Source organism: Drosophila serrata, unplaced genomic scaffold, assembly GCF_035046125.1.
Source record: "Drosophila serrata isolate PLE 108 unplaced genomic scaffold, ASM3504612v1 contig_221, whole genome shotgun sequence".
Taxonomy (NCBI): Eukaryota; Metazoa; Arthropoda; class Insecta; order Diptera; family Drosophilidae; genus Drosophila; species Drosophila serrata.
The window spans coordinates 29117-49170 of NW_028257119.1; the positions used below are offsets into that span (position 1 = coordinate 29117).

The 20054-nt window shown below is 44.5% G+C and overlaps 1 protein-coding gene across 1 annotated transcript in view; it reads right to left on the reverse strand.

Moving 5' to 3' along the window:
- Positions 1-725: 725 nt before the first annotated feature.
- LOC147644194 (uncharacterized) overlaps positions 726-20054 on the reverse strand; it is a 70099-nt gene continuing 50770 nt past the window's right edge. Inside the window, exons 6-7 of the mRNA XM_086829846.1 lie at positions 10414-10527; positions 726-842 (exon numbers count right to left, since the gene is read on the reverse strand). Of these exons, the coding sequence (XP_086685972.1) occupies positions 783-842; positions 10414-10527 (174 nt within the window). The 3' untranslated portion in view covers positions 726-782. The remainder of the gene's footprint in view (positions 843-10413; positions 10528-20054) is intronic.

The following is a 20054-nucleotide window of genomic DNA, read 5'->3' on the forward strand; positions in this document are numbered from 1 at the left end:
CTAAGTATTAAACCATGTAAGACTGACTTATTGCTATTTACAAAGAGATCAAAAATCCCATGATACAACTATCCCATTGATGGGAAAGTCAGGAAAGCCGGGATTACAATCTGTTTTTGTAGGAAATTGATTGGAAAAAACTGGGGGCTACACCTAAAGACAATATTATAGCCCTACAAAGCAGTAGTAAGACCAAAAGTGACGTACAGAGCGCTAGTATGGTGACTACATGATCATCGAAATGCTATTCGGAAACGGGTACACCACTTCTTACTTATCGAGGGAGAGTGGACTCGGACAGATTTACCGATCAAGGTGTCACTCCACACCGATGACTCTTAGATGAGCTGCGGAGTGGGGTTTGGGATTTTTGCTGAGAGCTGGAGGCTTGAATCGACTTTCAGTCTTCAGAAGACATTCTTCCAATCTGAGGTACTTGCTGTAGTGGAGACATCAAGGCCATAGGGAGACCTTGGTGAGAATTTACTAGTAGGTGCTAAGAAGGCTATGTCACAACCAGAAAACAAAACGAAACGGAGCCCTGCTCTAATTTTCTGCTTAAAAGAGAGCCTTATTACTTTAACCACACATAAGCCTATACTCATCCTTATATAAAAGAACATCCGTAAATAATTTACAGCCTATTGCCAATCTATTTGCTTAACTTTTTCAAACAACCTACACAAACTACACTACCGTGAGAATAAGTCTGTACTCACAGGATGCCAAAATCGAACCAAATTTTTCTTTACGATTTTCATTGTATTAAGCAAGCTTATTTGTTACCTCCGGACGGAATACCTGTGCTTTGGTTTTTTGCCGAAGCCCTGTGTAATCCCTTTCTGAAAAAAAAGGATATCAGTGTTTTTTAGCCAAAATGGTCTTAATGGGATTATCTACAAAATATTTTATAATATATATTACTTTTAACTTATGTAGAACGGTTTTGGATATTCAAAGTAGTTAGATAATTCTGGCGCTGAGAAGGAATCCCCTCCCTCTTCTAAATACATATACAAGAATTATTTATATATTTTATAGCAAAAAAAAAGAAACGTTAAATACGCTAAGTTTTTCAAAAGTCTACCAAAAGTAAAATTTATTATTGAACGCCCAGAGGCGTTCCAAACCACAAAGGGAATAAATCAACCTTTGTTTTTACGAGAACCTTATCCGCGATAACGTGGAAGGTACCGACCATTAATGTCAGATTAATTTCCACATAGAGAGTAATCAAACAGCAGAGTATAATATTCATAGGTCCTCAAACATATTTAGACGCATCTAATCAAACAGTAAGGTACTAACTTATTTGTTTATTTGCCTATTTTTAAAGTCTGTATCTGTAAGGTTAACAGAATTGTGTTTAATTGGGAAATATCCGCTCCGATGTCTGTTAAATAATTTATATAATTTATTTTATAGTGTGTTGGTGTATTTATTTCATAAAGTAGTTGGCGTTAAAGCATTCAGAACTATTTCTGTGATTTAAAAACCTAAATTTTTGAAATATAGTTTTAATTTTATACTTTACTTCTCGACACAGTGATGGTTTCATTCCCGACCCTGTTATTTATAAAAAACCAGCTTAACTACTATCCATCTAGTCAACATAATTTCTGAAGTACCTATATGCTTGGAACAAGAAAAAAAATTGGGATATATGTTAGATCTGACCAGATTGGTCATATAGTAAAGTTCGGATAAAACATACGTTCGGTATTTTATATTATATATATGTCGGCGAATGAATATAACAATCGTATACCAGCGTAAGCAGAATGCTAGTTCCTGGAAAGTTTGTCTTACGCGGAACTTTGGCATTCTTGGTTCTATTCTATGATTGGTCCTCTTAGTTCGTTGTGGCGCGACACAGCTGCGCTGTTAGTTCCCTTTTTCACAGGAATCGTTATAGCGAGGCGGCAGCGTCGCGTCGCTGTCGCCGTGTGTGGTTCGAAAGCAGTTCTTCGGCAGAACGATCGGGCAGTCTTCAGCGATCGTCAGCCAGGAAAGTCGAAACTCACTCCGCTCGAAAATGGAACGCGACCACGAATCGACATCAGAAGTGGGATCGGGTCCTCAACCTAATACATTAGATGGACCTTGGCGTGCCATCATGGAACTACAAAATCAAAATTTAATCGAACTTGTGCGAGCAATTAAAACAATACATCCTGATGCAGAACAAAGAAAATCTGTGCAACTACCAAAATTCAATCCAGACAAAGCAGGCGCCATCGCCTCATCGTGGTGTTCAACTGTGGAAATAATTTTCAAAGAAAATACCTTAAAAGGCAGTGCGTTGGTTGTGGTTTTAAGCTCAGCATTGGAAGGTAGCGCTTCGCAATGGCTATCTCAAGTGTGCTATGCTGATATAACCTGGCTCGAGCTCAAGGAATTGCTCATACAACGTTTTGATACAATAGAAAAACCAGCCGCTATGTTTCTAAATATTTTAACAAAGCGACCGACTGATGGCGAGTGTCTCGCAGTGCACGCCAGCCGCATGGTAACCGAGTTAATGACGAAATGGCGCAAAATGGAAAAAGAAGAAATTGCCGTATCCGTGACTCTTGCTGTGCTGGCAAATTTCGATAATCGCTTGCAGCGTTTAAGTTTCACATCAAATGTTCGAACCCGAGGCGTTCACATTCAATAAAAGAAAAATTGGATTTGTTGAGCAGCAATCTGAAGGCTACCCAAAAAGGCAAAAGCAACCCTCGATAGAGTGCCATTTTTGTGGAAAATTAGGCCAAAAGATGTTTGAATGCAAACTGAAGAAACAACAACATCACCAGGCGAATGACAAAGATCGACATGGCAGACACGATGAACATCGACGTGACAAAGCAAATGTTTCTTGCTACAAGTGCGGAGACTGGGGTCACATATCCACATTTTTGAAGTCACTTTTGATTCCGGATCGGAATGCTTACTGATGAAAGAAAAGCTAAGTACAAAGTTTTCTGGTAAAAGATTGAATAATATTGTTATGTTAAGAAGCATTGGGAGTAATGGAATATGTAGTACAGTACAAGTTCTAAGTAACGTAAAAATTGATAATAATTATATTGAAATTTTGTTTTATGTAGTAGGCGATGATCACATGCAAAACGATATCGACATTGGACGTGAAATAAAAAACAGGGTTTTGATATTGCCATTTCATTAGACAAATTTACGATTTCAAGAGCCAAAATAATTAATTTGTGTACTGGTAGTGAGCCAACTGATATTGATACAGAACTTGACGGAGAAAATAAAATAAAACTAAATTCATTGTTGGCAAAGTACTCAAAATGCTTTATTAAAGGAATTCCATGCACTAAAGTTAAAGTAGGTGAAATGAAAATTAGATTGATCGATCCAAGTAAAACTGTTCAGAGAAGGCCATACCGGTTAAGTCCATGCGAGCGAGATTTAGTTCGAGGGAAAATTGAGGAGTTGTTTAGGTGTAATATTATAAGGCCAAGCTGTTCCCCTTATGCAAGCCCTATACTGTTAGTTAAAAAGAAAAATGGTTCGGACAGACTCTGCGTTGACTATAGAGAGCTTAATTCAAACACAGTGGCTTATAAATACCCGCTGCTACTTATACAAGATCAAATAAATAGACTTCGAGGAGCTAAATATTTTACGTGTCTAGCTATGGCCAGTGGATACTACCAAATTCCTATGGATGCTGATTCGATAGAGTACACAGCGTTTGTGACGCCAGATGGTCAGTATGTGTCTATGCCATTCGGGCTTAGAAATGCGCCTTCTGTTTTTCAACGATTAGTAATCCAGGCGCTAGGGGATTTAGCGAATTCTTATGTTATCGTCTATATGGATGACATTATGATAACTGCCATAACATTAGAGGATGCTTTTGAAAGATTGGAAATTGTTGTAAATGGTCTGACAGAGGCTGGATTTTCGTTTAATATTACAAAGCGTTCCTTCCTGAAAACATCGGTGCAATATTTAGGCTTTAGTGTCAGTGCTAGAGAAATTCGTCCAAGCCCTCAGAAAATTTAAGCGTTAACAGCCCTTATGCCTCCACAATATATATTTCATCTTTCCAAGTGAACGGACGTGTTTTTTTCTTGCGCTCTCGTTTTGTATTAAAGATTGATTCTAACCACCGGGGTTAACTTCAAATTCCTAATTTGTGTTTATAACTTCCCGTTCACTTCGCGTGTGCATGCAGCTATTCTAATTTGTGTACATAATTGGCTTTATTTTCCAATTTATTTGTGCTGCTAGTGTTAGCTTTTGCATATTTTGCATTCCTTTTTGTGCCTTCTTCTAGCTTTTGTTTGCGCCGTCGCAACAGCTAAACGTTTTATCTATCTATCTCCCACGCTCTCTCACTCTCTCGCTTTAGCTGTGTCGCTGCACTTCTTATCTCATCTCATTTCATTCGCTCTCCCGCTCTCTCGATCTCGCTGAGACTCTTCTCTTCTTTCTTAATAGCTCTGTTCTTATTTTTTCAAAGTACAAGTACAATGGTAAGTCTTTATAATGTCCGGAAATATTGTCTGTTTCGTCAAAACCTGCAAAAAGGCAATTGTTGCAGGTGACCTTACAATCGGCTGCTGGCTGTGCGACAACGTCATGCACGCCAAGTGCATTGCAGTTGCAGCTCGGACGGTGGACGATGTAAAAAAAAAACATCGGCCTGCGTTTCTGTTGTGAGGCCTGTCTCGATGTAAAAAGGGAGATGATGTCTTTCATGCGGCAAACCAAAAGCGGTTTTAAGGGCATTTTAACGAGTTTTCGTAAAACTCTTGATATGTTCTTGGCGCTGGACACCCAATTTAATACCCTTACGCTATTAAATGAGTCTCCTAGGCGCAAAAAAACTGCTATTGGTGGGCAGCATATAGACGGACCCCAACTACCTGCAACAGGCTCTCAGCAGCAGCCTCCCACGGTACAGCCCTCGACCTCAGCATTAATTCCAAGAGTGCTGAGATCGAGCGCTAGAAAAGATTCGGTACCCGAATGTGCAGCGGCCCTGTTTTGTCCCCTGGGGGGTCGCAAATATTGACCCCTCAAAGTCCCGAGTTTAAAAATATATCTGCCCAGGGTGTCAGGCCCGGAATACCAGCCGACAATGGCACGGCAGATAACCAATCTGCCTTGCCAAAAGCCCTTATAGCGGTTCCACCAACGAGACATATATTTGTCTCGCGGCTCTCCCCTGACCAAACATCGGAAGATGTTCTCGCCTTTATACAAGGCGAAACCAGAGCAGAATAAATTAAGATAAAGGTGGAAAAGTTCAAATTTTCTTACCCAAGGGACATTTCATCTTTCAAAATAAATGTCCCTAACGAGCTCTTTAACACTATTTGCTCTCCCAACTTCTGGCCAGAGTACATCGTTGTAAAGGAGTTCGAGGCGAAGAAAAAGAAAAAGCGGCCTGTAGGAATAACTCTTCCCAGGCCAATCCCGACCCAAAAAAACTAACCCACTCCCTAGGTATTTCCTATCAGAATGCAAGAGGCTTACGTAGTAAGCTTCCTAACTTGTATTCTGATACCCTTTCGTTTGCATCTCAGGTTATTGTGCTCACAGAAACCTGGTTAAAGCCGGAGATTCTAAGCTCCGAAGTTTTTCCAGCGGTGTTCACAGTATATCGGCTAGATCGCCCTATCAGACGCGGGGGTGAAGTTCTCATAGCGGTGGACTCCTCACTCACGTCAGAATTATTAACCTTCGAGGAATGCAACGATGTTGAATTCCTCTGTGTGAAGCCATCTATCAAAGGTAGCTCCATTTTTATTAACTGTTCCTACATACCTCCACTGTCGGAACTTCCTATTTATTGGAATCACCTTTCCGCTATTCAGATGGTTTCCAGTAGACTTTTGGATAGAGACCAGTTGGCAGTTCTAGGAGATTTTAATATCCCTGGTGCTATTTGGTGCTCAAATAATTCCACCAATACTCTCCATACACCTACACAACATGACTTTATCGCTGGCTTGTTTGACATTTCGCTGTCTCAAGTCAACCATGTGCGAAATTCCTTACAGTGCTTGCTTAATCTTTGCTTCGTCTCTGATCCTGCGAGAGTCAGTTTAGCAAGGGTGGCGCCTCTAACGCAGCCCGAAGATCCTTAACATCACACTTTCGATGTGACTCTTGATATTGGGTGTGACGTACAGAATATTTCTGACCGTCCAGCCAATAAAGTCCTATGTTTTCGCAAAACGGACTTTGAACGGCTGAATAATTTTATAAACGAGTTCAATTGGTCTGATCTATACATGTGCACTGACATGGCTGTTGCCGTGGATATTTTTTACAGTGCCATGAATTCATTTTATACTGAATGTGTTCCGTTATATTATCCGCCAAGCTCGAATAAACCGCCGTGGTTTACTAAAGAGTTGAGCCGACTTAAAAATAAAAAGTCTAGACTCTATGCTAAATTTAAAATCACCGGTTCTCAATCTGCCCTTTCATCTTAGTTATCAGCTCGGTCAAACTTTACCGTGCTGAACGCGCAGTGTTATAAAAATTATTTAACTTGTTGTAGGGCCCAGTTCTCACAGGACCCAAAACAGTTTTATAATTTCGTTAACACTAAACGTAAGGCTAAAACAAATCCTTCCTCGCTTTCATTTGAAAATACTAATGCAAATAATGATCAGGCAATAGGCGATCTAATTTCGCAGTTTTTTCAAATAACCTATTCTAGCTCTTCGTATCTACACCAGACCCATTCCTACGACATACCCAAATCAAACTTAATTTTCTGTCCTAGCCTAAACGAAAGCTCTCTCCTTTTAGATCTTCATCGTGTCAAGCCAGTTTATTCGCCAGGTCCCGACGGAATTCCTGGCTGTGTGTTCAGGTATTATGCCGACGCCCTGTGCTATCCCCTTCTGAAATTGTTTACCTTGTCCTTGGAAACCTCCCACTTTCCCATTATTTGGAAGGAATCGTTTATTATTCCTCTCCACAAAAAAGGTAGCAAATTGGATGCCAGCAATTATAGAGGAATCTCTAAGTTGTCGGCCATCCCTAAATTATTTGAAAACATTATCACCCCTCACTTACAGCACCTTTGTAGATCGGTTATTTCTCCATGTCAACATGGTTTTATGAAGCGAAGATCAACAACAACAAATCTTTTGGAGCTCTCTTCCTATATTATTAAGGACTTCCATAATAATTGTCAGACAGATGTAATCTATACTGATTTCAGTTAAGCATTTGACTCTGTTAACCATTCTCTCCTCGTTAGAAAACTCGATTCAATGGGTTTTCCAAGTGATCTTCTTAATTGGATCTCAAGTTATTTGAATGGCAGGACGCAAAAGGTCCTCTTTAAAAATAATTTATCCAATGTCCTAAGGGTTACATCTGGCGTCCCGCAAGGAAGCCATTTGGGACCCTTATTGTTTACATTATTTATAAATGACCTGCCCAAAGTCTTGACTAACTCCAAAGTAATTATGTACGCGGATGACGTCAAGCTTTGCGTGCAATACAATGACGTTGCCTGCCAGTCGGATTTACAAACAGATCTTAATAATTTTCAAACTTGGTGCCGTGTAAACTTATTAAACTTAAATGACTCGAAATGCAAGCTAATGACATTCTCACGTGTCGTTCCTAAGCTTGCTACTTACACGCTGAACTGCTGATATTTGGAAAGAATTTATTCTTTTGACGATTTGGGCGTCCGCTTGGACCCAAAACTTGACTTTATTGATCATATTTCGTCTATGGTGAATAGCGCCAGGGGTGTGCTTGGATTTATTAAACGGTGGTCGAAGGAATTCAATGACCCCTATGTTACTAAATCCTTATATACTTCCTTAGTTCGTCCTATCCTAGAATATGGATGCTGCGTTCGAAGCTCTCAGTACGGCGTCCATAGTAAACGCATTGAGTCGGTTCAAAAGAACTTTTTCTTTTCACTCTACACGGTTTAAATTGGGATGCAAACCAAAGATTACCTTCCTACTCTAGTAGACTCCTATTAATAAACTTGCCGTCCTTAGCCAATCGTAGAACGATGCTAGGGATAACCTTCATTTTTAACCTTATACATGGTGATGTGGAAAGTGCTGACTTGTTGAGTCAGCTTAATTTCCATGTACCATGTAGAACTACTAGATCCTATATCCCATTAGTGTTGCGCCACTGTAGAACCTCCTTTGAACTGCATGAACCTTTTAGAGTGCTATGTGCAAATTATAATGATTTGTACACACTAATCTCTAACGTAGATACCCTTCCCAAATTAAAATCTTTAATACTAACACACTTAGTAAGCATGCAAGCTAACAATCTGGCAGCACGCCGGTAGTCAATTTTCCTCGTATTCTGTCCTATATTTTTTTCATCGCGCCTCGCGATTTGTTGGGCAGGAACTTTACAGTTTTTACCGACTGTAACTCATTGAAGGCGTCAAGAAATAAGCAAGATTTGACTCCTAGAGCACAGCGATGGTGGGCCTTTTTGCAGTCATTTACATTTGATATTCAATATAGAGAAGGGAAAAGAATGGCACATGTTGACTTTTTGTCGAGAAACCCTATCGCACCAGGGTCCTTTGCTGTAAAAGTAGTTGAACAGAAGAGAGTTAACTTGGCTGAAATTTCAAGTAATTTGCTAATTGCTGAACAACGTCGAGACTCAGATATAGCCGAAATAGTAAACAAATTAAAAGACTTTTCTCTTGGTGAAGATATTGCGAAAACTTATGAACTAAGGGCAGAAATTCTCCACCGAAAAATTCAGAGAAATGGCAGAACCCGTTGTTTACCGGTGGTACCCCGTGCTTTTAGATGGTCCGTCATAAACCAAGTCCATGAGTCAAATATGCATTTAGGTTTCAAAAAGACACTTGATAAAGTTTACGATTTTTATTTTGATAATATGTCAAAATACATTAAGAAATTTGTAGAGAACTGCATCACTTGCAAATTGTCGAAATCACGTTCAGGAAAAATTCAGGCTGAACTGCATTCAATCCCAAAAGAAAATACTCCTTGGCATACTATCCACATCGACATAACAGGGAAATTAAGTGGGAAAAGTGACCAGAAGGAGTATATTATTGTTCAAGTTGATGCGTTTTCCAAGTACAGTCGAGTCCCGATAATTCGAAATGGCAAGGGGATCACTGTTTTTACGAATTAGACGGGAATTCGATTTATCGAGATTTCTATTTAACGGGGCTCAAAAATGAAAGAGTCGAATAACCGGGGTTTTTACATTTCACATCATGTTTGCATATGTATTTAACTTTATTAAAATTAAACAAACATTATAAGTATGTACATTCATTTGTACGTTTTTCAAATTAAAGGAAAATTAAACAATAACATAAAATTATAATAACAAAAAAATTAAACAATTAAGCAGGAACATTAAATTATAAAAAATAAAAATTCAAGCCTTAAAATAATATCTGTCTGCAAAATCTAACGGTGCTATAACTACAAAAAATTTCGCATTGCATTACGATTTATAAGAGGTTACGAAACAAAATTACGATTTATAAGAGATTCAATATTCTTTGCGTTGCGCCAAATAATACGAATTAACGAGGGGACCAAAATGTATGGAATTTTTACGAATTAACGAGTTTTTTTTCAGGGGAACAGAATTTTTTACGAATTATCGCGATTTTCGATTTAGCGGGGTACAAATTATCGGGACTCGACTGTATGTCTAACTTAGTCATACGCTTAAACTAGACAGTGACAGTTGCATAGAAGCTGTAAAGTCCGCTGTTTCGTTGTTTGGAGTACCAAACCGAATAATAGCCGATCAGGGAAGGTGTTTTACAGGAGCAAAGTTTAGTCAATTTTGTTCTGATCAGAAAATAAATTTGCATTTGATTGCCATCGGTGCAAGTCGAGCTAATGGCCAAGTGGAACGAACAATGAGCACGTTGAAAAATATGTTAACGGCGGCTGAAACGGGAATACAGTCTTGGCAGGATGTGCTAGGAGAGGTGCAGTTAGCAATTAATTGTACAACTAACCGAGTGACGAAGGCAAGTCCTTTAGAAATGTTATTGGGAAAAGTATCAAGGCCGTTAGGATTACTTCCACCTTGTGACATAGAAAACGAAGTTGACCTGTCAAACGTGAGAGCGCAAGCTGAAAATAATGTTGTATCTACAGCAGTGTATGATAAAGAACGGTTTGATAAAATTAAGGCATAATTTTAAAATTTATATAAACTCAGTATTTCGCAAAAAATTGTATTATTACTCTTTATGTTAAATTGTTTGATCAAAATAGGGCAACCTTACATTAAAACATTTACAACAGGAATGATCTCTTTATATGTAGTACATAAAATAATGTTATTAGTAAGGTGCCACTAATTTATATAACGTACATATATTTATTTTACAACAGTTTCCCTAAATATAATAAAAAAATAAAATACCTGATATGTTAACGATCGTTTTCGTTTCAGGATCTCATTAGTTTTACAACTTATTTCGGGCGATTCCGTAGCTTTAATGAGTGGCATCAGTTTACTTTTTTCATCTATTTTATCCTATAAGTACATAGAAGTAAATTTTTTTTCGATATTAACTATATTACATAAAACAAAAGATATTTATAATATAGTAACTAATTAAATAGAAGACTACTTAGCTACTATGGCCATTTACTCAACAATTCATTTCATTGTTAAATGTACATGTATTAAATATTTAATAGGGTGGTTTAAATTTTGTGTATAATAATGATTTGGTTTAAATTAGTGGTTGGAAGGTTAGATTGTAACATACATGCAAAGTCGGACCAGTATCCCCTACATTTGTAATTTCGGGGACAGGCAGGATGGGGAACGGGAGGGGAGGAGTAGATGGGAAAGGATGTTGTTTCGCACAGACTTCCGGCGGTTCAAGATCGGCCCGCCAACCGGATACCGATGCCTGTCTCACCGGCGCCTCGTCAACCAGCGGCGTGTTTCTCGGCCAGGGAAGGAGGACTCGGACTTGGAGGACCAAGGCGCGGCCCGCGTCTCCGACCCCCTCACCCGGGTATCGGAGCCGCAGGACTCGCCTAGGTAGAAGGACACCTCCGAGCATAGGCATAGCGACCACGTCACCCGTGTGCCGCCCGCTACGCCGGGAGAGAAACCCTGATACGTAGCGGCCCCGTCAACTGTGGGTCGCTTTCACTCAGGGGGCTACGGATGACTCGTTTGGCCGCGGCGGTCACGACCTTGGCCGCCAAGCCGGGTGGTAGGTAGGGTAGTGAGAGAACCCTAACTGGATAAAACACACTGTTGTAGTAGTTACAAACTATTTTTAATGTCTAAAGGTGGCCCTAACCTAACCTACCCCTACCTCTTCCTCACGCCCATGAGTCCCGCTAAGGCGATCGGCGACAAGGCCCAGCTCACCCTCTTCACGTGGTTCATCATGGCGCCCCCAATTCACGGCGGCGGTTGGTATGGGTGGTATCCCTGGGAGGCGCCGGCCGCATCGTCGTCCTGAGCCTGGGTTGCCCGGTAGCTCCTCGTGGCTACCGGCTCCAGGAGGCGTGGCGGCCCTCCTGGCCGCATGGAGCCCAGCTCCGAGAGGCACGTCTGTCCTCTTTGCGAGTATAAAATCGACTCCCTGATCGGCGGGTAGAAGGGCCTTCGGCCGCCCTCCTCTGTACTGAATGTACTCGGCGCTGCTCGGGTGTGTGGCAATGCTGATGTTTTGCCGTGTATATGGCTAACCTTGTTGTTCTGCCATGAGCTTGTCTGCCAAGTGTGTGTGGGCTCTGATGAATGCGTTCGACTCTGCCGAAGGCAAGTGTCTTTGCCGCTGTGGACTCTGCCGAAGGCGAGTGGCTCTGTGGGCTTTGTCGGTGGCGAGTGGCTGTGGGTGGCTCCGCCGTGTGTGTGTGGCTCCGCCGTGAGTGTAGCCCTGCCGTGTGTGTGGACCTGCCGGATGTGTAACTCCACCGATTGTGTCGCCCTGCCATGTGTGTGGCTCTACCGCGTGTGTGGCTCTGTGTGTGTGGTTTGGGTCCAAACGGACGCCCAAATCATCAACAGAAATTATTCTTTCGAAAGAGCAGCAGTTCTGCATGTAAGTAGCAAGCTTAGGATCGACACGAGAGAATGTCATTAGTTTGCATTTCGAGCCATTTAAGTTTAATAAGTTTACACGGAACCAAGCTTGAAAATTATTGAGATCTGTTTGTAAATCCGACTGGCAGGAATCGTCATTGTATTGCACGCAAACCTTGACATCAACGTACATAAGCACTCTGGAGTTAGTTAAGACTTTGGGCAGGGCATTTATAAATAATGTAAACAATAAGGGTCCCAAATGGCTTCCATGCGGGACGTCAGATTTAACCCTTAGAACATTCAATAAGTTATTCTTAAAGAGGACCTTTTGCGTCCTGCCATTCAAATAAGTTGAGATCCAATTAAGAAGATCACTTGGAAAACCCATTGAATCGAGTTTTCTAACGAGGAGAGAATGGTTAACAGAGTCAAATGCTTTACTGAAATCAGTATAGATTACATCTGTGAAAATTTTAATGGAAGCCCTTTATAATATAGGTAAAGAGCTGCAAAGATTTGTTCTTGTTGATCTTCGTTTAATAAAACCATTTTGATATAGAGAAGTAACTGATTTACAAATGGGCTGCAAGTGAGTAATAATATTTTCGAATAGTTTAGGGATGGCCGACAAATTAGAGATTCCTCTATAATTGCTGGCATCCAATTTGATACCTTTTTATGGAGAGGAATAACTATCGATAATAATAATCCTTCCAAATAATAAGAAAGGAGGAGGATTCTAAGGATAAGGTAAACAATTTCAGAAGGGGATAGCACAGGGCATCGACACAATACCTGAGCACACAGACAGGAATTCCGTCGGGACCTGGCGAAAAAACTAGCTTGATACGATAAAGATCTAAAAGGAGAAAGCTTTCGTTTAGGCTTGAATAAAAATTTAAATTTGAATTGGGGTATGTCGTAGGAATAAGTCTGGTGTAAATTCCAGAAGTTTGAATAAATTGTTAAAAAAAATTGCGAAAATAGATCGGCTATTTCCTGATCATTATTAGAGGAAGTATTTTCAAATGAAAGCGAGGAAGGATTTGTTTTAGGCTTACGTTTGGTGTTAACAAAATTATAAAGCTGTTTTGGGTCCTGTGAGAACTGGGCCCTACAACGAGTAAAATAGTTTTTATAAAACTGCGCGTTTACCACGGTAAAGTTTGACAGAGCTGATAAATACGAAGAAAGGGCAGATTGAGAACCAGTGAATTTAAATTTAGCATACAGCCTAGATTTTTTCTTATTAACTCGGCTCAACTCTTTAGTAAACCACGGTGGTTTATTCGAGCTTGGCGATGGAGTCTAGCCGATACACTGTGAACACAGCTAGAAAAGCTTCAGAGCTCAGAATTTCCGGCTTTAACCAGGTTTCTGTGAGCACAATAACCTATGATGCAAACGAAGGGCTATCAGAAAAAAATGTAGGAAGCTTACTACGTAAGCCTTTTTATTTTATTTATTATTTATTTATTTTTATTCTATTCTAAAAGATGAAATATCCCTAGCACAAGAAAATTTAAACTTTTCCACCTGAATCTTAGTTTTATCGGCTCTGGTGTTGCTTTGTATAAAGGCGACATCTTCCGATGTTTGATCAGGGGAGAGTCGCGAAACAAAAATATTTCTCGTCGGTGGAACCTCTTTTTCGGCCGGTATTCCGGGCCTAACACCCTGGGTAGATATAAAGGTATGTACGGGACTTCGAGCGGTCAATTTTTGCGACCCCCCAGGGGCCAAAACAGAAATCACCGGCGGTACGGCCACTCCCGCTGCACATTTGGGTACCGAATCTTTTCTAGCGCTTGATCTCTGCACTCTTGGAATGAATGCTGAGGTCGAGGGCAGTGTCGAGTGAGGCTGCTGCTGAGAGCCCGTAGTTAGGGTCCGTCTACATGCTGCCCGCCAATAGCATTTTTTTTGGCGCCTGGGAGACTCGTTTAAGAGCGAAAGGCTATTAAACTGGGTGTTCAGCGTCAAGAACATATCAAGAGTTTTACGAAAACTCGTCAAAATGATTGAAGGGATTCAAACCGTTTTTGGTTTGCCGCATGAAAGACATCATTTCCCTTTCTACATCGCGACAGGCCTTGCAGAGTAACGCAGGCTGGTGTTTTTTTTTAATCGTCCACCGTCCGAGCTGCAACACCAATACACTTGGCGTGCATGACGTTGTCGCACAACCATCAGCCGATTGTAAGGTCACCTGCAAAAATAACCTTTTTGCAGGTTTTGGCGAAACAGACAATATATTAGGACATTTTTAAGACCTACAACTGTACTTCTACTTGAAGAAAAAGAGGAAGAAAAACAACAGACTTATGAAAATAAGAAGTGAAGAGTTACAGCGAGAGCGAGAGAGCGGGAAAGCGTGGGAGATCTTACTACTGCGATAATCTTACTACTACTCTTGCTACTATTTCTAATGCTTTCCCTACTGCTAATCCTACTACTAATTACACTTGGCCCTCCTTGGATCTACTGCTGTCAGTATTTTCCAATGCTACGCCTTCTATTTTCAAGAGTTATATGTACAAATATTTACATTGTAGGGGAGTGGGAAACCATCGATTCCTCACACCCCAACCCTACCATGGGGGTAGATGTGAACGCGGACGATGGCGCCGTTTCCCGTCACTTGTACGCGGTATCGGCTTACGCCGTACTCGACGAGGAACCGCCGTTTGCGGTCTGGTGCCCGTCGGATCCTCTCCTGAATCAAAGCTTGTAAGTCTACCTCTATTCTCCGCCCTTCAATATGGCATGCTTCGGGCGTGGGTATTATCTGCTCCGGTTCGATTTCCGCGTCAGTGGAGGTATCCCTGTTGGGGCGGTGCTAGCCGACGCCCAGAAGGATGCGCCGCTGCTCCTCCCGGAGCTCGGCTAGGGCCTGCTCGAGGTTAGCCCGGAAACGCCACCGGTACTCGTTGGTGGATGGGAGGGGTTTCACTCTCATAACCGGGCGATTCCGTTTGCGCGACCCAGCACGACGCTAAAATCCCAGCTGGGTGGGTGTTGCTTCGGCCAGCGCGGCCAGATGGCGCCCTACCGCATTCCGGATGGCGGCCCGGTTCCGCGGACGTTGACGGTCCCTCTGGCGGCAATGGCCTCTCGAACGGGCGTCCTTGGCGGTGCCCCATTTCGCTAGCGGCTGTCCCGGGACATCATTGCGACTGTCGTCATGGCCGACGAGCATCCATAATTGCGTGTCCTCGTCGGGCGGTCCTTCCCACTGCAAGGGGCTGAGGGACTCCAGCAGCCTCTCAAGGAACTGGGGTTGGGTTCGTCCAGGACCCGTATGAGAGTTGGGCGAGGATCGTATCTCGATTACTTCGTTGTCGGAGATGTCCTCATATGCGACACCCTAAGGGGCGGCCGTATGGGTGTTGGGTGCCGGGGCCTGGGGGCCTGGGATCCTGCAGCCAGGCCCGTTGCGGGCCCTCTGCCGGCTCCTCGTCCACTCAGACCTGCACCACCTCCTCATATGTGAGGCCTTCGCACCAATCCGGGCTGATTGGCGGTGACGTGGTGTTGGCTCCAGTGTAAGTAGGTCCTTCCGCTGGTGTCATTTGTTGGCGTAGCGTCGCTCTGGGATTGGCCCGGGGGCCCCAATGGGTATCAGACGCGGTGGTGACCGTCGTTTTCGTCGCTTCATTTCTGCTGTTCGTTTGCTGGTTCCGTTCTAATGGTCGGTCCTTTGAATTCCTATTGCCGGGTGACGGGATCGAATACAATCGTTATCGTTTTTTATCGATTTTTTTCCGCTAAACGCGATCGTCCCTGTTTTTCGGCAGATCTGGCAACCCTGGGTTTCCGTGATGGCTCGATTAGGCATCACAACTCTTACCGGCTGGTCAGAGGGGAACCTTGTGCGTGTGCTATGCTCACCGTGGTGGGACTTTGGGCCAGCGCGCTCGCCAGCAAGTGTCCCCCATGACACCCTGGTATCCTCGGCCAGGGCACGAGTGTGGTGATTGTCATGGTCTTCCTCATTGGGTTTCTTCCCTGTTCGCTGTTGCTGTTACTGTCATCGTGTTGATGATACGGCTTCAGATAATTGATGCTGGCTGTAAGGCGGCGGCGAGTAGTTGGTTCCTTTAGCCGAACGGGGCTACCGGTCATGGACAAGGAAGGCGGGGCTGAATCCCGTTGTGTCGGATACACGCTGGTCCCAGGTATTCTGCGGCTCGTCGCCGTTGTTTGTACCGTGGGAGGGGTTCCAAGAAGTCGTAGTAGAAGTGTAGTACTAATACTCCGGACGCAAGCCTATACAACGGTATAGCTGTTCGTTCTCCTCGCGGTAGGCGGGATATTCGGCGGGTTCCTGCTGAATCCGGCGAAGCATCTTATTGATCCATTTGCAGGTGTTGTCCTGCACCAGCGCTTGTTGAACAGTTGCAAAGGGTTATCGCGACAGCCGGCAACCCGCGTCGATGGGTGATGTCGTACTGGAAGAGTTGTAATTCCAACGCCCACTGAGCGATCTGGCCCGTGGGGTTGTCGATGGAATTTAAGGCGTGGAGTGGTGGTCGGTGAGTACCTCGAATCGGTATTTTTCCAAGTAGCATCGCATCTTGCGGATAGCACAGACTATCGCAAGACATTCCTTCTCTGCGACTGAGTAGTTCCGCTCGGCGTTGTTGAGCCGACGACTGGCATATGCGATGTAATATAATATAATACCATAATCACTGGCGTCGGTCTGGAAAACGAATTTCTGCGAGAAGTCGGGGCAGGCAAGATTCGGGGCTTCCGTTCCGTTCCTTTAATCCTTGAAATGCCTGTTCCTGCTTCTGAGACCATTCCCACTTCCAATCCTTCTTAAGGAGGGAAGTCATTGGTTCCGCTACGTCGGCAAAGTTCAGTACAAAGCGTCTGTACCAGAACGCTATGCCGAGGCATCGGCTAAGCTCCTTGAGGTTTGTATCCATTCTTAAGATCCTGCGTCGATATGAAGCGGGCGTTGCTCAGCCGTTCCAAAATATAATGGATCCTCGGTAGAGGATTTGCGTCAAGGATTAAGTTCTCGTTGAAATGAAGGTAGTCGACGCACATCTGGACGTCTAAGTGTTTCTGACGATCGGAGCTCTATGGGGACAGCAGCTCGTCGATGACGGCTCGCATTGCAGGATTCCGTGGATGGTATCTCTGCTTGATCAGATTGTTGTTACGCATGATGATGCAGCAATGTGGGAGATGCCGGTAAGCGTATCTAACCGAGAAAGTTCTCGCTGGAGGAACTGTCCTACCCAGGATTCTGGGTAGATCTTGGTGTGGTCACTGGAGGGTGGCTCCTCCTCTGAGTCATATTCAGCGTCGGCAATTTCGCATAAGGGAATGCTTGTAGTCCCAGCTGGTTCCGGGTCCTAGAACCTAACTCGTCTCGCTTTCCTTCAAAACGGGTTTTATCGGATCGGCGAGGGCTCGGTTGCGGGCAAGACTCCAATCCAGCTAGGGGCTGTCCTTGGACCTGCATGTGAGACCAGCGTTGGAGTATTCTGGTGGAGTATGTGATTTAGAGTGGTCGTGATGTAATCACTCTGCAGTTGCATTTGTGAAGCGGCTTGTAGTGGGTGCGCCAAGGCTGTTGAGTGCATCGGTGTGACGACTTGTGGCGGCGGATTTTGGATGCGCCCGGCTTTTTTGGTGATGCGCCCGTGTAGCGGCTCGTTGTTGCGCCTGGACGACTTTAGGATGCGCCTGTGTGGGGGCTTGTGGGTGCGCCTGTGTTGCGGCTTTTGGATGCGCCTGTGAGGAATGTGTGTGTCTTCGTGGCGGCATGTGTTGCCCTAAGCTGCATGGGCGGTTTGAGAGTGAGTCGGTAACCACCGCATTGGAGGGTTGGTGATCCGTAGCAAAGAAAATCCAACCCTAATAGGAGATCGTCTAGGACGTCTTTCATGATAAGGAATACGGAGCTAACTTGGGCTCCTCCCAGCTGAATGGTTAATCTAAGCGCTCGAGTTACCTCTCGGCCGGTCCCATCTGCTACTTTGACGTAGGAGCGCACGGCTCGGAGGTTCCTGTTGTCTTCAAATCGTCTGGCGAGGCGCTCGCTTATGAAGCTGAGGCCCCGTATCCAAGGTGGCCGTGAGAGGTTGTCCCTCGAACGTGACCTCTGCCCGGATACGGCTATCAGGTCAGTTTCTCAGGGCGTTTAACGGGGTCCTTGGGTAGTTCCCTGATACTCGTTTCCCGGCGTCTGGTTCCTGCAGCAAACGATGGTTCGAGTGCCTTGTCGGTCACAGTCCATGCAGAACATGATTCTGGGGTTACGACATTCCCAGCCCGCAGTTGCGGCAAGCAGTGCGTACGTGTTTATGTTGATACGCCCCAAGGGCGGAGATGGCAGAGGCTGCTTGCTCTGGTTCACGTATGGAGTCCGGCGTGTGACGTCAACTAGAGAGTTTCGTTGTCGTGGCTGCTGTGAAATGCTGACATTCGTAGCATAGCTAGCGTTCATCTTGTTCGTTGAGGTCGCCGTTTGGCGTGTGTCTTCGGCCACCGTTGTATATCCGCGGAGAGTTCTTTCTCCGCGGTTGCGTGCGACTTCGTAGTTAACGACTAGTTGTGTTAACTCGGCCAAAGTCCTGAAATCCTCCCGACGTTTAAACATCTGTGCTTCGAAAAGCATATTCTCGTAGATGCGTTCCAGTTCCTGCTCTTATGTTAATCCTGCGCGTTACATTGGGAGTCGTAGGTCCACCAGATATTCCTTGAATGGCTCGTTGTTCCGTTGGTAGCGTGTGCGGATCTCGTCCTTTAGTCGTCGGATATATCGAGGCGGGAGGAAGAATTTCAGGAACTCCCAGCGCACCTCGGTCCAAGTCTTGCCTTGGAGACCGCTGGTACGGAACCAGTTCTCCGCTTGTCCGGATAGTAAGACGATGAGTGCGTGGGCCAGATACTTTCTCTCGATGCGGTAGGTATCATCCCGTTCCTCCAGGAGCTCTATGAAACTAAGCGCGTCTGAGGTACCGTCAAACAGTAGTCCCCACTTGCTGACCCTGTCTACCAAAAGAGAGCAGGTGTTCATGTCCAGCTGTGTGGTTGTTCGACCTTGTTACCTTCCGACTTCCGAGCCGAATGTGAGGTTCTTCGTGGAATCGCGAGTGTCTGGTTACCACTGGGCTTCTCCATATCGCCTAGGAGAGGCGACAGTGGTTTGATGTCCCCGGAAGGAGCATTTCCGTACATGAGTTCCTTCTCCCCAAGCTGGGTCAGGACTGCGTTCGAGTTTTCAGGTTGATGTGCGAATTCGTACAGTCGAGCCCGTTCGCTTCGGGTGCACTCGCGTTCGGTGGCTGACGGTTCGGTCACAAGCGCTTAGCAAGAATGGCTTGTCTATGGTTCGCGGGGCCGTCAGCCGATAGGGTACTCAGGGGGATCAACGGATGACCGTGTCAACTGCCGTAACTGTGTACACCATCGGTAGTGTGACTATACTCTCCAAATGAGGGCGGCTCGAAGCAGGTCCCCAGACGAGGTTCGACCGGAAATACTGACCAATTGTAGTTGGGCGGACCTAGGCAAGTCTTTAAACAGCCAATCCAGGTTCGCAGCTACGGGGTTAATCCAGCTGTGTCTGTACGGAGCCTTCCCAGGGCCAGGCAACCCTGTCGTAAGTGGCCTTGCCGCAGTTTTGGGGCGAAGCTGCGGTCGACCTGTTTTCGATGCCCCAAACCCCCTCCAGCGCTCTGAGCTTGCCAGGACGAGCAAAGCGGGCGTTAATGAATGAAAAATGAATACTTCAAACCGAGCTTCGGAACCTCCGGGAGAGGATAAACCCCAAAAATAGTCGACGAAGGACGAGAAGCAGATTCTGAGGCCCAGATTGGTCGCGCTATCTCACATAGTATCGGAGACCGACAAGGAAGAGTCGCAATCCGACGGGAGATCAAGTAGCGCTCCCCAATCAAAGCACACAAGTGGGGCTCAGTTGGGCACTACCTTAGAGATGGCGAAAATGTCACACCATCAGAGACGAGCGAGGATCAAAAGAG